General features: G+C 38.6%; 1 protein-coding gene across 4 annotated transcripts in view; it reads left to right on the forward strand.

Annotated features, from left to right (window-relative positions):
• The window catches only part of RBMS2 (RNA binding motif single stranded interacting protein 2), a 43,592-nt gene extending 24,106 nt beyond the window's left edge, over positions 1 to 19,486 (forward strand). For 3 of the 4 annotated variants that reach the window (XM_053455680.1, XM_053455681.1, XM_053455682.1), the window contains exons 3-14: positions 8,073 to 8,131; positions 9,651 to 9,742; positions 12,409 to 12,566; positions 13,266 to 13,345; positions 13,712 to 13,821; positions 14,036 to 14,082; positions 14,644 to 14,734; positions 14,827 to 14,877; positions 15,341 to 15,451; positions 16,578 to 16,655; positions 17,253 to 17,339; positions 18,706 to 19,486. In XM_053455680.1, coding sequence (XP_053311655.1) covers positions 8,073 to 8,131; positions 9,651 to 9,742; positions 12,409 to 12,566; positions 13,266 to 13,345; positions 13,712 to 13,821; positions 14,036 to 14,082; positions 14,644 to 14,734; positions 14,827 to 14,877; positions 15,341 to 15,451; positions 16,578 to 16,655; positions 17,253 to 17,324 — 949 coding nt within the window. In that variant the 3' untranslated portion in view covers positions 17,325 to 17,339; positions 18,706 to 19,486. The remainder of the gene's footprint in view (positions 1 to 8,072; positions 8,132 to 9,650; positions 9,743 to 12,408; positions 12,567 to 13,265; positions 13,346 to 13,711; positions 13,822 to 14,035; positions 14,083 to 14,643; positions 14,735 to 14,826; positions 14,878 to 15,340; positions 15,452 to 16,577; positions 16,656 to 17,252; positions 17,340 to 18,705) is intronic. The other variant, XM_053455683.1, reaches the window with a different exon arrangement.
• The last annotated feature ends 1,745 nt before the right edge of the window (positions 19,487 to 21,231 follow it).

Here is a 21,231-nt window from a genome sequence, read left to right on the forward strand (position 1 = left end):
TCCCAGCCAAAAGCCGTAATAATGACTGCACAAGTTCTGTACTCTGATCATAAGGAAGCACTTTCTGACCTTAAATACAAACTAGGTTAGGAAGAGTCACTTGACCTACCTAGTTTCCTGTTCCATCCTAGGAGGATTCTGATTGCATTTCCAACTAAGGACAGCCATCTCAAGGCACTCAGGTTCTGAGCATTGTGCATACCTGGGAACTTTCCAGGTTTGACCTGAGTCTCTGGGTGAAGCACTTTGCCCTCTTTCTCAAGGCAGTGGTATTGCATTTGACCACATCCAATACCTGCCGTTTTAAGCAGTCTTGGGCTAGTACCTCCTCACACATAGCTACCTTCACTCCTGCTGGTGGCTAGCCCCACCTCCTTGTGAAGCACCCCCTTTCCTAAGAAGTTCCCAGGTATGTCGAAGATGACCACATAGAAGCTGCAGGCACCGACCTCCATCAATTTTATGGCTCCCTTGGCTGGTTAGAGGAGATCTAAAGAATAGCAGTGGAGTGCCCAAAAAACGGCACTGTCCCATCAAAAATAGGATGTTGGGAGGTATGCCAATGCCATAAGGCAGTATAACCACAACCCTTATTGCATATGCATATATTCAGGGACGTAACTAGAAACCACGGGGACCTGGTGCTAAAATTGCCCCAGGGCCCCCCAACTTCAAACAGATATGTTCCTGTCTCCCCGTGCCGGTTCAAAATAGTTTAGAAAGGGCCCTTTCGACCTGGATCAGCACGAGGAGACAGGAAGAAGGGGTCGCACTGGGCCCCCTTAGAGGCACGGGCCCCCGTCGCAGCTGCAACCCCTGTAGTTACGCCAGTGCATATATTATAAACGCGGTCAGTGTGTATGATTATTCCTCCCCATTAAAATCTCCCCTTATGTAATTCTTGTGATCTTGTCCTGCCCCCCTTTCACCAGATAAATCAGCCCCTTATTTATACTCCAAAAATGTTTCTGTTTAAGAGGGCCAGCCCTGTAATGTTTGGACTCTACAGCCCTAAAAGTTACAAAGAAATAGTATATATTTCAGCTAAAACATGTTAAAAATGTACATAAATACTTAAATATATAGGTTACAAAGTCACCTAAAAAAGTATTTACAAAGCCTCCCACCCTCTCTGCACTTTAAACCATGTCCGCTAATACAAAAGCATCACTGTTTGCCAAAGTAGGAGTAATGCTTACACAAAAACAGTAACATTGATAGATAAACTTTAAGGCCAGCGGCCGCTAAACGACGGACACTATCGTTCAAAGGTTTGGGGTCAATTAGCTGTTTTAATAGAAAACAAGGACTTTTTTAACTTTTTTAATGGGAGGAATAGAAGGCCTCTGTACACCTATAAAGATATTCCATTAAAAATCAGCCTTTTCCAGCTAAGATTTACAACAATAACAACGTCTGCTCTGTATTTCTGATCCGTTTCATGTTAGTTTAATGGACAAAATGTGCTTCTCTTACAAAAAATAAGGACATTTCTAAGTGACCCAAAACATTTGAATGGTACTGTACATGTTGCTGCTGGATGGATACACATGGCTTCATTCTTACACTCATCCAGTGCGTGACCGCATTATAACTGCGGCCACACAAATTATCAAAGCAATATTTGGCCATGTAGATAGTAGGTTGCCAAAAAAATAAGAAAGTCAGGAAACAGAAAGTGAAACATGTTTGGTTGTGTATAAATATATTCGTGCTGTAAATTTGGAAGATAATTGTTCCTTGGTCATTACGCCACGCACACTGCCCTCTTTAATATGTGCGTCTTCTCTTTAAGTGGTTGGGGATAAAAGGCAACAAGCATTACTATTCACCAAAACATTGCAGATCGGCGGATTGGTCAATCATACCAAAGTAGAGAGATGGAAGACTCTAAATGGATACTAGTCAAAGAAATTTGTAGTTTTCATTTCGCTGAAAAGAACATGATGTCATGTTTCCCAACCCAGCTGTGATGACAGCCAGGACACAAAGCACATATTGTGGCTTTTAGGTGATGTCATCTGGCCTTGTGGGCAAGAAAGTGATTTTTTCTAATTTTTTTTCTTACTTATCTATTAAGGTGAAATTAACCTAATTTCCATAATTAGCCATTATTGGTAGAGAGATTTTATTTGGATTTAAAAGGGTTAATCAAAAACTCTCAGGGGTTTTTGCATTTCTTACCAAATGAATCAAGCAAAAAAATCACAGTACTTCTAAATGGCCGGTGCAGCTCCAGCATTACCACTTGGCTCACAAAATCCTACTCAATTTGTGTTAATAGAAAGTTAAGAAATCAGAGGTTGAGTGGGTTCTAAAGTGAAAGGAGTCTAAAAAGAGGTTGAATACATATGTAAAATGTGTAAAATGGAAGAAAGAGAAAAAACAGAAAAATCGGACGAAGGAGGAGCTGGGAATTGGAGACGTGGGGGGAGTGGACTTCTTGTAACCTCATTTCACCCCAGCCAAAGAATGCAATGAACATCCCCAGAGCCCCAAGGAGATCTGCACATGTCGCTCACAGACTGGGGGAATGTTGTTTGGATGAAGCAAGATGTTCATAGGGGAGCACAGAGCAGATGGGAGCACAATTAATACCAGACCTCCGTTTTAGCGTAGACCTGAGCTTCTAGGAAACCTTAGATATTTTTCCTGTGCACAATATTCCCCATTCTCTCTCTGTTCTGGCGGTAATATTTGATAACCACTAAAAGAGATTTAAATATTGTCCCTTTTTCTATAGTGGTATTTTAACCTAATGTAGTCATAGTCACGTTAACCTCAGCTCAACCTGTATACTTTTGTTTTTTACTGTATCTGAATTCCAGACCGACACGGATTATGTCACATGTTTACACTTATTAAATAGTTAATTTTCTATTCTCATTGTTGCATACACAGCACCGATATGGCCTCATATACTCAAGTGCGTCAGAAATGTCTTATCTATACAGTCAGTGATCCATATTTCTAGTCTGAAGCACAGGCCTCGCACAGCAGTAAAGGGTTTCGCTTGTAACAGAATCTGCCCAGCTCAGTAATTTCCTGTCCGCTGTCAGTGAATAGTTGGGAGGAGGTGGGGGATGGGACTGGTAGGAAGTAACATTTAGTTCCTTCATAACCAGAAAGCAGTGTTCCGATTCCCGTTTGGATGAGGGCTCTTGTGCTAATAAGGGTTAAAGATCCCCAATGTGTTCTTGTCATTCATGCGGGAGTGGCTAGCACAAGGGACAGAAGGACTAGGGAAAGGAGAAATGGGTGGGAAGCAGTGTTGTCAGTTGAGGCTATTCTTAGTTACATGGATAAACGTAGAGGAAGGAAGCACAAAATAAAAGAGAGCACTCCCTGATTCTATACTGGATTTACCAGAATGTTTGAAAGACAGAGGCTGGGTATTGTCTCGCGTGCAGATGCCTCATAAATGTGTGTAATATATATATATATATATATATATATATATATATATATATATATATGTGTGTGTGTGTGTAAATGCTCGTACGTAGTAGTTTTATTATGATAGTGATCATACATTAAAAACTATAGAATTTGGACCTACTCTTGTTAGAACATCTGTTTTGCATAGGCAGGGCCGGTCCAAGACATTATGCTGCCTGGGACCAAGGATTAAATGGTGCCCCACCACCAAAGCCATGCCCACATCCATTATGCTATACCATGATTAATACATTCTCTTATACAAGGGCGCCATCAGGGGATACAACTATTACAATTGTAAGGGGCCCTGTTCTGGGGGGCTTGCGTGGGGAGACAGTCTCCCTCGATTTTTTTCGAAAAGAAAAAAAGCTCAGCAGCAGCTCTGCCGATCTTGTGATCCCAATACTCAAGGGCAGCCAATTAGAGGGGGCTGGAGGAGCCCCGACTAGCAGAGGCATCATTAGCGTCCAGCGACAACTCAATGAAGCATGCTTGCTGGGACTGGATGTGATTTTCAGACATGATCTAAGAGTAGCAGCAAGGTGGTTGAAAATCCTGCAAATAAGGGAGGATCAGGGAGGAGTGCATTGTAACATAATAAATTACAATTTGTAATGAGACCTCTGTATACCATCTGTACCTGTGCCAGTTTGTCAGTGTCATCCTATCCTCAAACAGTTTGCTCTTAGCTTATCAGTGCCCCAAACAGATTGTCTGTGCCATATTTGCCCCCAAGCAATCCTGGTGGTGTGAGGATCATGTGGGGAAGTGAGGGGGTCCTCTGGGTAGGGGCCACCAAAATTTCTGATGGTGGCCCTTCTCTCTCTCACGCTGTTAGACTCTCACACTCTCTCAATGTCTTCCTACATTCTCTGTTGACTGCTTCTTTATCCCCGTCTCCTTTTCTACTTCTTCTCTTGCCTCTTCTTCTTCTTCTTCTTTCTTTGCACCCTTCTCCCCGTATCTTCTTTCTTCTGCCTGTGAACCGGGCCTCCCAGTACATCCCTGGCAAGAATAATTAAGAGATAGATTTCCAGAGAAAGAGAGGTACAGGAACGCTTCTCTTTTTCCACAAATCTATTCCTAAAGAACATGCCTTGGGGTGGCAAATTGTACATGGGACCCATATAAGGGCCAGCTAAGTGCATAGAACTTTTATACAACATATTATTGTACCATTGCATCAACCTACTCTTTGCAAAACAGTGTACAGGGAAACTTTTATAAAGAACTAGGGGGGTAGGTAGATTTATAAACTTCACCTCATGCAGAACCTTATTCCAAAAAGAATAAAGAATGGATTAAATTGCCTATGACTGTTTATTAGCAGTGATATGTGTTATTTCAAAAAATTATCATGTTCATTTAAAACATAGCGTTTTACAGCATTAATAGAGCATTATAAAATATACAGTTAACTGCACTAATTTTCACTTTTATAACAACCTCTATGGAAGTGATAAACAAGGCATGTTTTGAATTCATGGTGATACTGTTGAGCACAAATGGGTACATTTTCTGTTTCCCATAATCTCATCCTTAGTTCTCAGCTTGTAATAATGCCCTTGAGAAATTGAGTAGACAAAACAAGCTGCCTCCTCTCATTGTCCTAAACCTGCCATGTGCTGACCCTGAATGAATCCCCTATAGCTCGGAAGTGAATGATTCCTGTGCTTGCTAAGCAGTGTCCTAATGGACTCTTGCTGTGAAATGGATTGACTTATAAAAAGCTCATCAGCACAGAGCTGACATATCTCAGCAGAACATCATTTCCAGTTTTTCACTTTTGTTTAACACAGAATTCTAATGTATTCACTGTTTTGGGTCTACTCATATAAAACAAACGAATATACACTTTTATTTTGCATTAGTTATGTTTTGCTAGGGTTCCATCAACCATTATTGCTCTTAACCACCCTAATGTCAACCGATTGTATATGTATACATTAACAGGCTGTTCATTCTCTTATTTTGAAAGGAGCTTAAAATACTGTAAGTGCTAATGAATATGAATTTTACCATGAGATTGATAATAATTGATAATTTACAGATTGTTACAAGAGAGAAACTAAGAGATACTCTCTAAAATACGCATTTGTGGAAAAATGCTAAATTGATGACCTTACTGTCATTATGAAGGACAGATGCATGTGATCTTCTCCTGCATGAAAAGCTGAGCCTGCTCTATATAAAGCGGGCTTAGTTTACTGTCCCACACACCCCACTAAAGAAGAATGCAAGACTCTATGAGATCTCTCTTGTAACCAAGCCCATCGTGTAGCAGCCGGTCAGGATGGGCCACTGGTTGATTGTGCTACTTATGATATTTATGAAACATCTGTTTGACCTCTTTTTGCAATATCCTTTCTCAGAAACCCATTTGTATTTACATAAATCATTTCTATCATATTTTATAATTTCTATAGTCCCTCTTTAAGAAAGATAGTCCCTCTTTGAGATTCAAAATTATTTGCCCCACTTTCTTCCCCTGGATGTCCCTCTTTTACTAGGAGCTCTGAATGATTGCTGTGTTTGAGTCTGTTACAGTGTTCTATAGCACTAAAAGTAACAATAATGAGCAGAGAAACAGCAGAAAATGAATTTACAGCCTCATGTGAATAAAACAAATGGTTCTTCCTCTAAATGCCTCTCTCTTATACAAATAGTTACAGTAGTTAAGATGAAAAAGTTTCAATAAAACCTTAATGGGTTTTGCTTTTTAAAGCAAGTTTTACTCTTTGGTCACTGAAAATGTTGGGAGGTGCACAATGTCTGTTTGGGTCCCCTTTGTACTTATTTTGTACAGAGGGGGAAGCACCATGGGCATCCAGTGAGATAAGAGCAGGAACTCTGCCTCTAATATCCATATCCTTTCACATGCCATCATAAGCACTTTAATGGGATACTGCAGCCATTATATGGACTTTAGTGCATACAATAGCTGTGTGGTCACTTTAAATTTTCGTGGTGCCCCCTTTGTAAATGCATGTGATATACTTACCTTGAGTCCGCTCGAGGGAAAGGGTGTTCCCTTTCTAGAAGGTGGAGTCTGGCACACCATCAAGATATAACCGTACAATTAGAGGAATCATGGAACTTCCATTTCCACTCCCTTACATTTATTTCACCGGGTAGGTAATTTAAAACCAATAATAATCTGGATTCACAGTTGCAATACATTACATTTATTTATATAGCCCATGCAGATTCTGTAGCGCTGGTACAATTAGAGGAATAATTTTAAATCACACACAATGACAACACAGGTACTTTCTTGCAAGCTTACAAACTAGTGGGTGGTTGATTGGACGGTAAAACAGTAGGAGAGGACTGCTTGGATAAGGATGAGTTGATGGGGTTCGGATGATCTCTAGAGGTTGTTTATCCTTCATATGGCTTGATTAGGATGGTAGCTGAGGGTGTTAGGAGGAAAGGTATACGTCTCGAAAAAGGTGTGTTTTCAGAGAGCTTTTGAAAGTCTTGTACAAGGGAGAAATTATGAAGGAACAGGAAAGGGAATTCCGCAGAAGGGGTAAAGCACGGGTAAAATCCTGAATACGGGAGTAAGAAGAAGTAATGATGGTAGGAAAGAGATGCTGGTCATGAGAGGAACGAAGAGAGCTGTTACGGGTGTACTTGGAAGGAGGGTAGGGCAGTCTAAATTAATTACTCCTGCATTAACACTACATCTGCTAATTGTTGCCCAAATCAGATTATGCCAATTTTCCCTGCACGCATTTTCTCAGGTACAGCAGAATGAGAAGTGAACCTTTTAGCCAAAAGTAAAGCTGGTCTGATGGACCTTATTTTGATGTACACTTTATGCTAGATACGTAGCTAGATTTTACTCTACAAAGCAATAACTCACATGTCTAAGTCTAAAATAAGAATCCTGTTGTTTCTTAAAAAATACGAAATGGCCCAATAGTCCTTCAAAAAACTGCTCTTAAAGAGACAGTAAACTTTATTTTTAACAGTTAAGGAAAGATTAAGCAAATTTGCTTAGATATTCAATTCCTGCCACCTGCTCTCTCTCTTGCTGACATGTGCAGGCAGCGTCTGTAACGTGCTGTGCATAATTTTGACAATTAAAATAACATCAACTGCATCAGAAGTACAGCGTAGACGTTGTTAATGTAAATGACTAGCTGGAAACAGCTGATTTTTTTAATGGAATATCTTCATAGTCGTACACCAACCATTATTCTGTGTTCTAATGGCACGTTGTGTTCGCATATCTAAATTTGGTTAGCAGAGCAAGAAATTTCCTTGTTTTCCATGAAAACAGCTAAGTGGCCCAAACTTTTGAATGTTAGTGTATATTCCAGGTATTAGAAGCTATATTTTAAAATATACTGTAAACTGTTATGAAGAAGAATGCACCCCACTGTGAAATATATAGTTCAATATTTTCAGATTTTTATCAGTATGTTAAACGATATTATATACCCTTTTTCCTGAATTTTTATACTGTAGGTTTTTGTACTGTAATTCCTAGTATTGACATATTGCTATGAAATATGATTATAGAAATGAGAACAATTCACTGTTTGTTTTTTTTTTTGGTATTTTAGTTTAGCTCTATAGTGAATTTGTTTCAATTGTTAAACGTATGCTAATATGTATTTTCATAGGTATGGAAAAATTGTCTCTACTAAGGCCATTTTGGATAAAACAACCAACAAATGTAAAGGTGAGTGCCTTGTCTTTTCCTATGTTTAGTTATGGACTGGTTTTCTAGATCTGGTTAACTGGAACATTCCACTCATGTTGGACTATGACTCTTAGCACACATCATGCTCTCGGTGGAGCTGGTATACATCTGCATGGGTGTCCTTAGGCAGGGGCAATGGTCGACATCCTGTCCCTCCTGTTGGAATTTTGCCTGCAGCAACAACACCCCTTAAAGGTGCTGTATATCAAGAGCTTGAGAAAACCAGACACATGAGATGACCTGAGAGGGCTTAAATGATTGGAATATCTTTCATTTTGGTTTTTGCTCCCTCTGATGGTTCTGGAAATGTCCATCAAAGTTTAGATTAAGCACATGATAAATGACTTCCTTTATCAGTTACCAGTATGTTGACCTTTTTATAACACACACAGTTTAGCACTGATGTATCCTCTTTATTTAGAAGGTTGATCTAGTAAACTAGATTACATGATGACATGGAGATCAGAAGTGCAGATCTTTATTTGTGGTTCTGCTAATTAAATGTTTGTTTATATATATGTAGTGTTGGCTTATATATATATATATATATATATATATATATATATATATATATATATATATATAAACTGGCTTCAACTTTAAAAAATGCCTCTATGTTACATTATGTTATGGGGCAAGTTGGACAAATGCTTCTGGTCTACAAAACCTATATTTTATGCTTGTCTACCTTTAAATGGATGAAAATGCCCTATTTCTTATTTATTCTTGTTGGGGAGAGTTTATTGTTATCGGTTTGACCAATCTACGACCACTACATGAGTAGTGTTGCACAACTTGCACTGCCACTAGGTCCGGAGTGCCAACCTAGCCTACTAGATAGGCATAAGGTCCTTATAATATTAGACTCCAGCTTTCTCCAAACTTAGCTTGCGCATTGTGATTGAGGTTGTAGTTAATAAACGTGTTGGGGTGCACATACCAACACTAGATTATACAATGGGAAATCCGATTATATTGCTTTACTGTCAGAGTCTCTGCCTTTCATTGGTTCGAATTCCACATGGCTGATGTGCAGATTCCTTGATCTCACTATAATTGGTTTGGTCTATGGATGTGAGCGATACCCCATTTTCTGGAGTGCAGAATTATTGGATGGTCAGGGATTTAAACAATAAGTGTCTGGGAAGGCTGTTAGATGAGATTATGTGATGGAGGTCACTAACCTGTTATCTAAATTCCAAGAAGAGCTTCTGTTATCAGGTCAAGAGGCAAACTCAAGAAAAAGCAGAATACCACACATTCTTTGCATTTCTAATGTCATGGGAGCAGGAAGAAAGCTGCACGGAGATGAAAGGGTAGATGTTTAGTAGGTGGAGGAGGTAGTGATTGTTTGCAGAATGTGGACATAATAAATCTCACCTTAATTAGACAAAATTAATGGTGGTTATATAAAATGGGCAAAAAATCTAATTTTAAAATAGATTTGGGCATGCCTGCTGAATGAATGTTTAAACTTTGCATTTGTCTCTCTTCTCAGGTTATGGGTTTGTGGACTTTGACAGCCCTGGAGCTGCTCAGAAAGCAGTCACAGCCCTGAAAGCTAGTGGAGTGCAAGCTCAAATGGCAAAGGTGAGAAACTATTTTTATATTTTTATAAATTATATTTAATTATATTTTATTTAATTCACTAACACATCTATAAAAATAAGTGTGCACTAGTAATCAATTAGACATACCCACTGGCATACTTGAGGGATCTCTCATCAGGGGGGTGACACCATGGCACAGAACTCCTGCTAGGAGCGTTACGCATGTGTCACGACTGGGGCTGCCACTCTAGGGGGCACAAGTGTGGAGAGTGTGGAGATCATCCGATCAGATGATCTCTTACGCTCTTTCCCTGCACTCTGTGTCTGACTGATACAGCGGGCTGGAAGTGACATCACATCCACTTCCTGAATGCTGAATCAGTCTGCACATGGCAAGAAGGAAGAGAGAAACATCAATCATGCAGATAAGTGTTGTAAGCAGGGGCACTGACAAGCTAGGGACAAAAATGGCACAGGCAAGCTATCTGGGGGCACTGGCAAGCTATTTGAGATTTGAGAGGTGGAAAAGGCAAGTAGAAGATCCCTGATCTTGGTGGGGAATCTGGATTGGCCTTTTGGCTCCCACATCCCCTTGAGGATTTCAGTGACCTCCCCACTTTGGGAGAGAGAGACCAAGAAGACCAAGCTATCTCAGGAAGGGGCTACATATACCTTTAGGGTGTTTACCCTAAAATGAAGAGGATTTGAAACCCAGTGTCCTCTTTGGCCTTATATGGAGCACAGTTACCTTTCATCATTGTCATCTAGGGCTTTAAAAAACATTTTCTTTGGGGGTTTCTTTGTTGCTTTTATTATCTTATATATGTTTACTGCTTTCTGTTAAATAGTTACAGAACACTAGACACGTAAGACATAAATTATGCAAACATATGAAACGTAGTGCAGCACTTTGTAGAGATAGTGCTTCTAAAAGCATGCAAATGCATATGAGTACAGGGTATAACACGCAAACAGAGGAGATAGCATTCCATTTCTTGCACACAATTTTATCTGTGTGTTTTACTTTTCTTTTCACAGTATCTGATAGCCTTCAGAATATACATAGAGAAATGAGCAGTAGATTACAAATAAATTACATTACCTTTACGCACATTATGACATACAGGTACAGAAGGAGACTTTATAATCTGTTAATGCAAAAAAATAGGTTAAGTAGTGAAAAGTACCTCCAGACCATGTTCATGGAGTCTGAGGATTTTATTGGCTTGCAGACCTGGGACACACATGGTCAGTCATATTTCCTCTATTCTGTAATTGTAGTGTGGTCCTGGGCATAACCATGAGTCATGGTTATACTGGAATATGAGTCCTATAACATGATATACATGGTAGGGGGTAAAAACAGATCAGACTGTTGTAGTAATTACCACTTAAAGGGCATTAGTGGGGCAAATTGTCATTTCCTTTTATAATGGTCAGCTCTGTGTGGAAATCTGGTTAAAGTTGATGTCTGTGCTCTATCAAAGAACCTTCCAAGCTCTATAAACCCTTGTAGAGAAACCATTGACACTGTATCACTTCAGCATGTCCTAAATATTATCCTGACAACCTGGTGACCGGACCTTATTCTCCGGAGAAAGTCAGAGTTCCCTTCTAGATTTAAGAGTTCTCTTTTGAGGTTAATGCTTTCTGGGATTTAAAATTATTATTGCAGTAAGAACTAAATGTACAGCGTTAAAAATAAAGAACATTAATAAGAAACAGAAACATCTTCAGCGCCCCCCCGTGGGTTATCAGAATGAATATTTAATATCCTAAGATGCGGGCTAAGTAAGTAAGAAAAAAAATGTTATAAAAAATAATAAAGGAAAACAAAAATGGAAATGCTGAGCTATGTGAACCTTGTCTGGGAGCCAGGGATAGGAAATCAATGTGTTTGTATTTTTATTGCCCCCCCTTGAGGGGTAACTGTTCACTGGCATCCATCTGATGCCAGCCATGAAGCCCTTAAAGACGTATTCTATAATGCATATTCCCCCACATGATGTACCATCCCATAAGTAAACTCTGAGTACGTGAGATATGTTTAGATGTCTAAACCGTTGCGGCCCCAGACTCTTTTCAGCGCCACATATACAGAATACTCAGAAGAGACGTTTTAGTCCCTTTATGGGGCCCCACTAACAGCAAAACAGGTTAACTTTCCCATGTGTGGGTTGGAAGGCGGGGGAGAAAAAGGGAAATGGACCCTTTGAGTTCCTGACATAAGAAGAATTGCTTAACTTTTCCAGCATATATTTCGGAGGGGGGGGGGGATTCATTAACACTTTAAACCCTGAAAGAACAGAACAGTATCTTTGGTAGGAGCAGCTAACATAGTTAAATTGGTAAGCTGACTAGTTTGTAAAAGAGAAGATTGAAAATCTAAAAGTTGATACCATGTGCGCAAATAATATACAACCCTTTAGGACAGTATTTGATCATGCGATGTTCTGGTACCTATATAATAAATTGTACAAGAGTTCAGGAATGTTTTTTTCTCACCATAGGACATTGTAGGAACCTTCAAAAAAGTAAAGTTTGTGGTACATTTTATAAGAGTACCATATTCATTGAACAAACATTTTCTACCATTTTCAACGTAGCCTTCATATTCGGACCAGTAGTTTTTCTAGCTGGTAGCCTGGTGGATTTGAAGTCACTTATTTGCATGTTCTAACCTATGTCCAATTTTTGACTTCATAGCAACAGGAACAGGACCCCACTAACCTGTACATCTCCAACTTGCCGATCAATATGGACGAGCAGGAGCTAGAGTCGTTGCTAAAACCCTTTGGGCAGGTCATATCAACTCGTATCCTGCGCGATGCTAATGGCACCAGTCGAGGGGTTGGGTTTGCAAGGTGAGATTTGTTTCATCATAAAGTTAATGAATTCTCTGTGTCTTTCTAATTAATGTGAACAGCTTGTTCATTGGGTTACACTTGTCGGCATACTCACACTTAACTCACCCTTATTATGTAAATGGTTCTCTTTACTATTTTTTGAAACAGATGTTAAATTTGCAGTTTATCAGACTTGTACTTTCCACAATGAGTGAACAAGTCTGTGAGGAGGCTGAGTTCTCCACCACCCCCATATTCAATTTTCTTCTCCCAAGGCCCTTTTCCCTTTATGTTTTTTGTGTGAAGAAATAGCAACTCTGCAAAAGCTTCAAAAGCATGCAAAAAAAACACCACTTAAGTGTAACAATACAGTGACTTGCATATTATGACTTCACATTTCATATCAGAACTCCTCTAAATTGCACCCAATCAAACTAGAAAATGATTAATACATCTATTAGCACTCAATTAATATACATACAAACATACAATCAGTTCCCCTCTTGGAACTGTTTATGACAACCTAACTTGTTAAGGCTTTGGCTCTAACGGTACCTCATCCCCAAAACGTATAGCTATGTATGGATCAAACAGTTTAGTGGACTCCCCGAAGCCCTTTGTTTTCAGGCTTTTGACCATGGAGGCATTTTTAATTTAAACCGAAGTAGTATGTGGTTTCTATTGTGATTGTAATGCATTGGTGTTTGTTACTTTTAGGATGGAATCTACCGAAAAGTGTGAAGCTGTAATCCTTCATTTTAATGGCAAATATATCAAAACGCCTCCAGGGGTCCCAGGTAAGGTTAAAGTTCATAATTTGTTCATTTATAGATTAAACAGCAGATAAAAAAGTGTTCTTGTAATGGTAATGTCATGCTAATTGTTTTTCCTTCTTGTTTTTAAAAGGGGTGTTGTGGTTATATGTAACCTCAGTACTAATCTGCATTAAAGTAGACCGTCTGGGATGCTTGTAGCTTGGTAGCATTTTGAGAATTTAAGATTCATAATAAGGCTAGAAAATCAGATTATATACATAATGCTCTTGTTACAGTCCCATATATCGTGAAATAAGAAAATTACTATAAAAATATAGGAAAACTTTTATATGTGTCCATCTTGGAAAGGCCCATAAGTAACCTGATTACATTGTCCCTTTAACTCAGCTCCCCAAGAGCCTTTGCTCTGCAAGTTTGCAGATGGTGGACAGAAAAAAAGACAGACTCAAGGAAAATACATACAGAATGGACGTGGCTGGCCACGTGAAGGAGAGACGGTAATAAAGATTTTTTTTTCCTTTGTTTGTGTTACATTTTATAAACAGTACAAATTCCTTTTTATTTGTCTATTTTTTAATTTTACCTTCTTCCTTATTTGCTTCTTTCCTTTCTTTTGTCTTCATACCTCTCCATCTTTTCTCCAACCATTAGTTATTCTACCCCATGTCCCATTTCTTTTATTGACATCTCACTTTTTCCTCACCTCTGAAGGGTGGTATGACCTTGGCATATGATCCTACAACTGCTCTGCAGAATGGGTAAGTTTTCTTACCATTAACATTTTGTAATGGAATGATTATTGTTATTTATTATTTTATATAGCGCCATCATATTCCACAGCGCTGTAAAATGTGTATAATAATCTGGAACAGAGTGATGGTTATTTACACAAGAGATAAAAGTGCCACTGTTAGGGATGGACCAGCCACACTAGTATCAGTATTGCAAGAGCGGTACTACAAAAGTTGAGCAAGGAATATGGAGGAAGAGCATTAATATTTAAGTTCATAGGAAACCATAAAGAAGTGTGTTTTAAGGACTGAAGGCAAGGGGAAAGACAGAGAAGCCGGACAGGGCGTTCCAGGCATGCATGTGAACTAGTACTCAGTGGAGAGGACAAATGGAGATCATTGGATGAGGGCAGAGACCAGTTAGGGATGTATGTAGAGTGAGGAGATGTAGGGGAACTGCTATGAAGAACCTTGAAAAATAAGATTTGGAAATGAATCCTGAAACGGCAGGCAGACAGTGAAGAGACTGACAGAGGTGAATGATGTTCTTTTCTTGGATACTCAATTATCTGTCTTTGCATATCTTAGGTTCTACACCCCATACAGTATTGCTCCAAACAGGGTTATTGCTCAGGCAGCCCTCTCCCCGTACCTGCCATCACCTGTATCTTCTTATCAGGTATGAGCTGCCATTGCTTCACATTGTCAATATGTTGAATGCCATGAATCAAGTAAAGGGCATATTTATGATGATACATGTTTTCTGTATAGGTTCACAGTCCCTCCTGGATGCATCATCAGTCATACCTCATGCAGCCTGCAGTGAGTAGATTTTCCTGTTTTACTTGAGTTTCTGATAAACTAAACACCATCTGTTTTATCATCCACACGTACTGTATATATATATATATATGCCCTTTTCTATTCCTTTGCCTTAATGAACTATGTTCATCGTGCCCACTGATGATACCTTCTGCTGTGCCCCAACATATCTGGATGCCATTTGTGATTAGTACTTTTATGATTGTTTTCATAAACACTCATATTTCTCTGACTGTTTGAAATTTAATATTTTTACATTACATTTGGAAAATATTGTTGTCCAAATTATATATCTGTGGGTCCTGCACGTCCCTAGTATTCCAATTGTATCATTAAACAAGGAGCTATATAGACAGTGTACAGAACAGCATAGTGCTTGCAGTCTAGGTTTCCGTCCCAGCTCAAAGATTTTGCAGTCATTTAGTTGTGTACTGTTGCCCTTTGAACCTTCACTCTTCGGTAGGGAACTGTCCTCACACCCACTATGGACCATGCTATTTCCATCCAGCCTGCTTCCATCATGGGACCTCTGGCTCAACAGCTGGGACACCTGTCACTGGGCAGCACTGGAGCGGTAAGTAAATAGTTGTTCTCTGTAGTGTTGAATAATGCCCAATGAGTTCTAGAACATATCACTTTTTGATGATATACCAAATAATCAGATATCCTATATTTACAATACTGAAGAGAAAGAATGCAGAGTAATGTCATAATGGAAATAGTCTATTGTATTATTGTCATTTGTATCCATAATTTTCATAAAGTTACCTATAATGGTTACTGCAAATCTCCATTGCACTTGCAGCCTCTGGAATTTAACCGTACGAAAGGATAGGGCTTTTCATACAAAGACAATGTCTAGGACAGGGGCGCCTGGGCCATGTGTATACCCTAAAAGTACTGTTTTTTCTGTGTACCTTCACAGCGGTGGCTCTTGATCTGCACAGATTTGTTATACAAACATTTCGATCCACCTATGCTAATTTGAGCAGATCCTGCAATCCTAAATGACTGGTGGTGTAAGAGGGCTGTAATAGAAAAGCTCTAAGCGGTTCTAGGTTCACTTTACACAGTGGTAGATACATTTAAAGGCCATCTAGCAGAATAGGGGCAAATAAACAATATCAAATCATTTCCTGGATAGGCACAAACATGTAATTGGAAATACCGAGATACTTAATGTAGACTTATAGATTTGCTTGAATAGCCAATGTAATTTCTCAAAGGACTAATTATATCTTTTTTACGTTACTTTTTCTTTACATTAAATACACACAACCCCCTCCACCTCAACATGCTTTGTAGAACATTCTTTTGATTGATGGAACATTGGCCTCATCAGTAGGCTGGTATGATATTGGCACAAAAATTTATTGGCATGGTTCAATTGCTAACCCGGTTATTAGGTGAGAAAGTATCAGGAGCTCTTGAACATGACACTTTCACAGTAGACCTGGCAGTACTGCTTGTTGATTTCATAAGCCACTGGTAAATAAACGAGTGGTAGGTCGCAATGAAGCACCACTCATACAGTGATACAAAAATTGTTTATTTAACTGATGCCTGTCTTTTTATTTTCTGCCCATTTAATCCAATGTAGGTTTCATATATATATATATATATATATATATATATATATATATATATATATATATATATATATTTTTATTGTTATTTATTTTTTTATTATATTGTTCTAGTATATGCCTGCTGCAGCCGCTATGCAGGGGGCTTACATCCCCCAGTTTCCGTCCGTGCCTTCTACTGTCTCCATAGAGGTGAGATGATGTGTTTTATGGAGGGATATTGTGGGGTGAAGTTTGATGGGCATTTATTGGAGAACTGTGCACTATAACTGTTCCTACCTCCACATGTTAAGTGCACGGATTCTATCTTATCTATAAATGTCATCCATAAGAGAAATAAATATGTATCTACTATAACGTACATGCAGAATGTTGTCTGCGATAAAGGACCCAGTGTTCTGTACCCTGTTTAATGCCCACAAAGAGGAAAACGTCTATTGAAGTGAGTTTTCATCATCAATATATCTGACAAAAAGTCTACATAGGAGAGGTTCATGTCTCATATGTGACAGCAGCTAGAGGGTCTTTTAAAAAAACAAAAACATTTAGAATAATTAATTTATTCCATTGTTACCATGCAGTGTGCTGATTAGCATATAAGTAAGCCATTCTTGTAGAATATTTTTTTATTTTATATATTTTTTATACACATCATTATCTTAATAGTCCGCCACATGTTGAGAAACACAATTGTTAAAAACAAGGCATCCCATTCTTGTGTGTTGCTTTAACAAGATAGAAATGTAACATCATCTGTGATGGACCTTCCTAATTGTTTGTTTTGCTCAGGAGAGCAGCGGGCAGCCTCAACAAGTTGCTGTGGAAGCCACCACAGAACACGCCACTTATTCCTACCAGTGAAACCAATTAAGCGGGGTAAGAACCATTCTAGCTGCTTAACCAGAATCTCTGCAATAAAACACGCCTAGATGAAGAGCAAATGATGAATCAGATTGACATTGATATGTGGTTATTTATCAGACCAAGTTACATATCCTCGATAATGAAGATACAGCTAGATCGCAACTAGGGTTCTACACGTAATTATGTTTTTACTATGTTGCTGAAACAGATGCTGTCAAATTTCTTTTAAGATCTCTGTTATTAGAACTAACTAGCAATTTTCACCGTGAAGAGTATCTGTCACTTTTCCAGAATCATTTTTCCTGGTTCTCTACTCTAAATAAACCCATGTTAAGTGATTAAATGAAACAAGATATATTTATAAGAAAACCACCTCATGGATATCTCATGGGAACTTCCTGTTCTGCAAGATCAAGATTTCGCTTTGGGTTATTGATAACCGTGTGTTCAGTTTCTAATTGTTGGCCGGGACAGCTTTTGTTGGGGCAGTGTGATTGAAAAGGAGATGATCTGTGAACAAGTTATAGATTCGTCACAGGTCACTGTTCCCCTGGGGGAAATGTTCCCTTTCAGATGGTCTTAAAAACACATGCATTGACAAACAAAAAGCATATGCTGTAGTTATTTCAATTACTTATGCTAAGAGCTCTGAAGGTGACAGTTCCACTTCACGTCTACTCTGTCTAATCTTTCTGTAGAATTGGGCAAAAAGAAATTTCATTTAAGATAGCAGTCATGATAATTATTTTAGTAATTATTAGGCCAAACTCCACTGGTCAGTGGAGGGCTGGCCCCATTCACTGGAGAGCAAGTCCAACCATGTAGCCCAGTAATATGGTGACCAAAACACATTCAGCAGGCAACATGCTCAACGTGCTCCATCCAGTTCTCTCCAAAGCACATTCACAGAAAGGAACTACGTAGAAAAACGTAAAAAGTAGTAGAGAATCATCCCCACAGAGTGCAAATGCTGCCTAAAGTAACTGTTAGCTTAGAACCTTGGGGGCTATATGGGGAATTTCAAGTTAAACACATGAAAATTCTTCAGGTAGGAGCCACAAATCAAAGCTCCTGGGGGGGGGCAGCCTTGGCAACTCCTCCGCTTCTGCCCTTGCCAGCTCACCCCTGCTTCTGGTCGAAAGCTGATGTTGTAGGTGGAGAAGTCTGGTTCAATTAACATTAGTTAGCAGTCAATAATTATCCTGAAGAGATGCAAATTACTATCGTTTACTTCTATAATATTAACTATAGATAATGCAGATATGTATATATAAAGTTATACATAAAATGAAATGTAAACAATATTGTAACGGGTTTATGTTTTTTTGTATATTATTGGCAACTCCATGATTGAAAATGTATTGTTACAATCCCACAGGCTCACATGTGGCAGTGAATCTACACAGGGCATGACGGGATGAAATCTGCGCAGGATTTAAAGCAAGAGGCTTTACTGAAACATGAGAAAACTGAACAACATAAATATTTGGGGAGGGAATGAACGAAGAAAAAAAACAACAATTTATTTTTCTCTTTCTTTTGCAAAAAAAAAAAGCATTTTTACTGCAATAAACTTTTAACTTCCGAGGAACCAAAGCAGCTAGAAAACAAGAGAACTCAACAAACCATATGAAACCAGAACAGACTGACATATTTTAAATGAAAAACTAAAAAAAAAGTAAAAAAGAAGAAATAAAAAAAAAAAGAAAAAACACAAGAAAGCAGAAAAAAAAAACAAATTCTATTTTAATAAGAAGATTTTTTTGGTCATTTTTTACAGTAGATTTTTTTTGTTCTTTGTGGTTTTTTTAATTTAAATGCATACCAGATGAGGAAATCGCAGAAACAGTACATAAGCCGGCGGATAGAATGCAAAAGAGAGACTGCAAAAGGGGAAGTTGCAATTTTGCTGCCTGACGCCATTTTATTTTTGATGAATTTATTTTTTGTTTGTTCTTTTTTAAAAGACTATGGCAAGATTGTTTTTTTTTAATCTTATTTTATGTTTATTGGATTGGGGGGAGCTATATGCAAAGCTATTTTTTAGTTATTTTAATGTCCGTTTGTGATCATGTTTTGGATCTTTCTTGTCACTCGTATTGATTACTTGTCAATTTTGTCAGAATGGAAGCCACAGCACAGCATACTAGAAAAGAAAATGGATGTCAGAATGGTAGAGGCTGAACTTGTAGGTGGATAGGAATGGTAGGTGAATAGGAACTAAACAGTCTTTGACTTAACTCCTTACTCAATATGGTGGGATGCTGAATAAAAGTGTAGCCAATTACTAATGTTTGAATGATTTAGGGACATGCTGTCATAATCTGCTTCTCACAGTATTGAATGGGGACTACATATATGTTGATAGCTCTGCAAAGTGGCTAGAGCCTGGGGAATTGCTTCCTAAGTTATGGGAAAATCCCCAAACTGGAGGGGTCTTAACTAGTGTGGGCAAAACTGGCTCCCAACCTAGACATTTAGAGTTGGTCCCGGTGGCCGAGCAATGAGCTGTGGTTTCCAGGATCTGGGATATTCCAAAAGTCTCATTACACAGTAATTTAAGATTTAGCCTGGGTCTGTGTGGAACTGAAAACAGATGTGACAGGTTCTTGATGGAATTACCATTGGGGTAATTGTTTCCGAAGCAAATTTGGAGAAGTAGGCACAGGTGACTAGAACAACTTTAGCAAACAATCACATTATTACAAAAGAAATCACCTAATAACATATAGTGGTGGTTATTTGCTTAAGCCATGCTAGAGGTAACATCCACGGTCCTGAAACTGCGACCTGCCCATGAACCATAAAAAAAACAGCTGTTTCCAGAGTGTGATCATCTGCACTATTTTGTGAGGTCAGGATGATTTTTATCCATGAGGAAACGGTTTTCTCGGTTTGGTTCTAAAAAGCCTTAAAAGCTTACTCTGTTATGGCTTCTACTGACAAAGCTCATGATATGTTGCTTGTGTTTATTGATTATTTTTCAGGGTGAGAAATGCACAAAGACGTAGATGTCACCCTTGTAGAGCCTGCATTTTGGTTAAGAAATAGTAATGGGATAACATGATTTTTCATCTCTTGGAAAATCTGCGTGTTTGCGTGGATTCTGCCACAGGGTGAGAGTTGTTGGCCACGCCAGAACACCATAAGAAATTGTAACTATTGCATATACCATTACTCCTACCAATTGTATGTGATCTGTGCTTAGATGGCGACTTACGTTGTGTCAAGGGGAACTTTTTTTTTTACCCTTGCTTGTATATTACCTCTTCTGTAAATATGTGGATATTTTATGAGGGCATTGTGGGTGGGAATTTTTCTCTATTAGTAATCTATATTATTTAGTAATGTGCCTCAACATTTTCAAGATAATTTGACCTCCTTTGAAGCAATAAGATGAAATTTTCATAGGCAAATAATGTTAAGAACTGTGTAGCTGTTCTAAAAGGTTTTGGAATGCTCTGCATCTGAGGTTACTCAGCCATTGTCCTGTCATGCTAATCTGTTACTAGTGTTTTAATACCATCAAAAACACAGATCGATGTCTCTCAGCATGTGAAAAAAGAAATGTAGCCACCATAAGAACCTCCTGAAAGGTTAGGATTTAAGGATGTCCAACCTTAAATACAAACTAATCCAAGTAACTGATCCGTTGATTGGCATAGCCATGATTAAGTAGGAATGTTTCCGAACTATGGCCAGCTCTATGCTTAGAATTGGCCACCACCACCCTGACACCTTTAGGAGCCTCGTGTAAATGGCTTGGGTCTATTATGATCATCAAAGACGTGCAGTGTATTAATATTAAACCTGCTTTTGACCAGGTGGGAAGATGGTTTGAAATATCTTTTAAATTCCAGTAAATCATGACATAAATTCATCAAAAGAGAAAAAGGTAAAACAG

The sequence above is a fragment of the Spea bombifrons genome, chromosome 2 (assembly GCF_027358695.1).
Source record: "Spea bombifrons isolate aSpeBom1 chromosome 2, aSpeBom1.2.pri, whole genome shotgun sequence".
NCBI lineage: Eukaryota > Metazoa > Chordata > Amphibia > Anura > Pelobatidae > Spea > Spea bombifrons.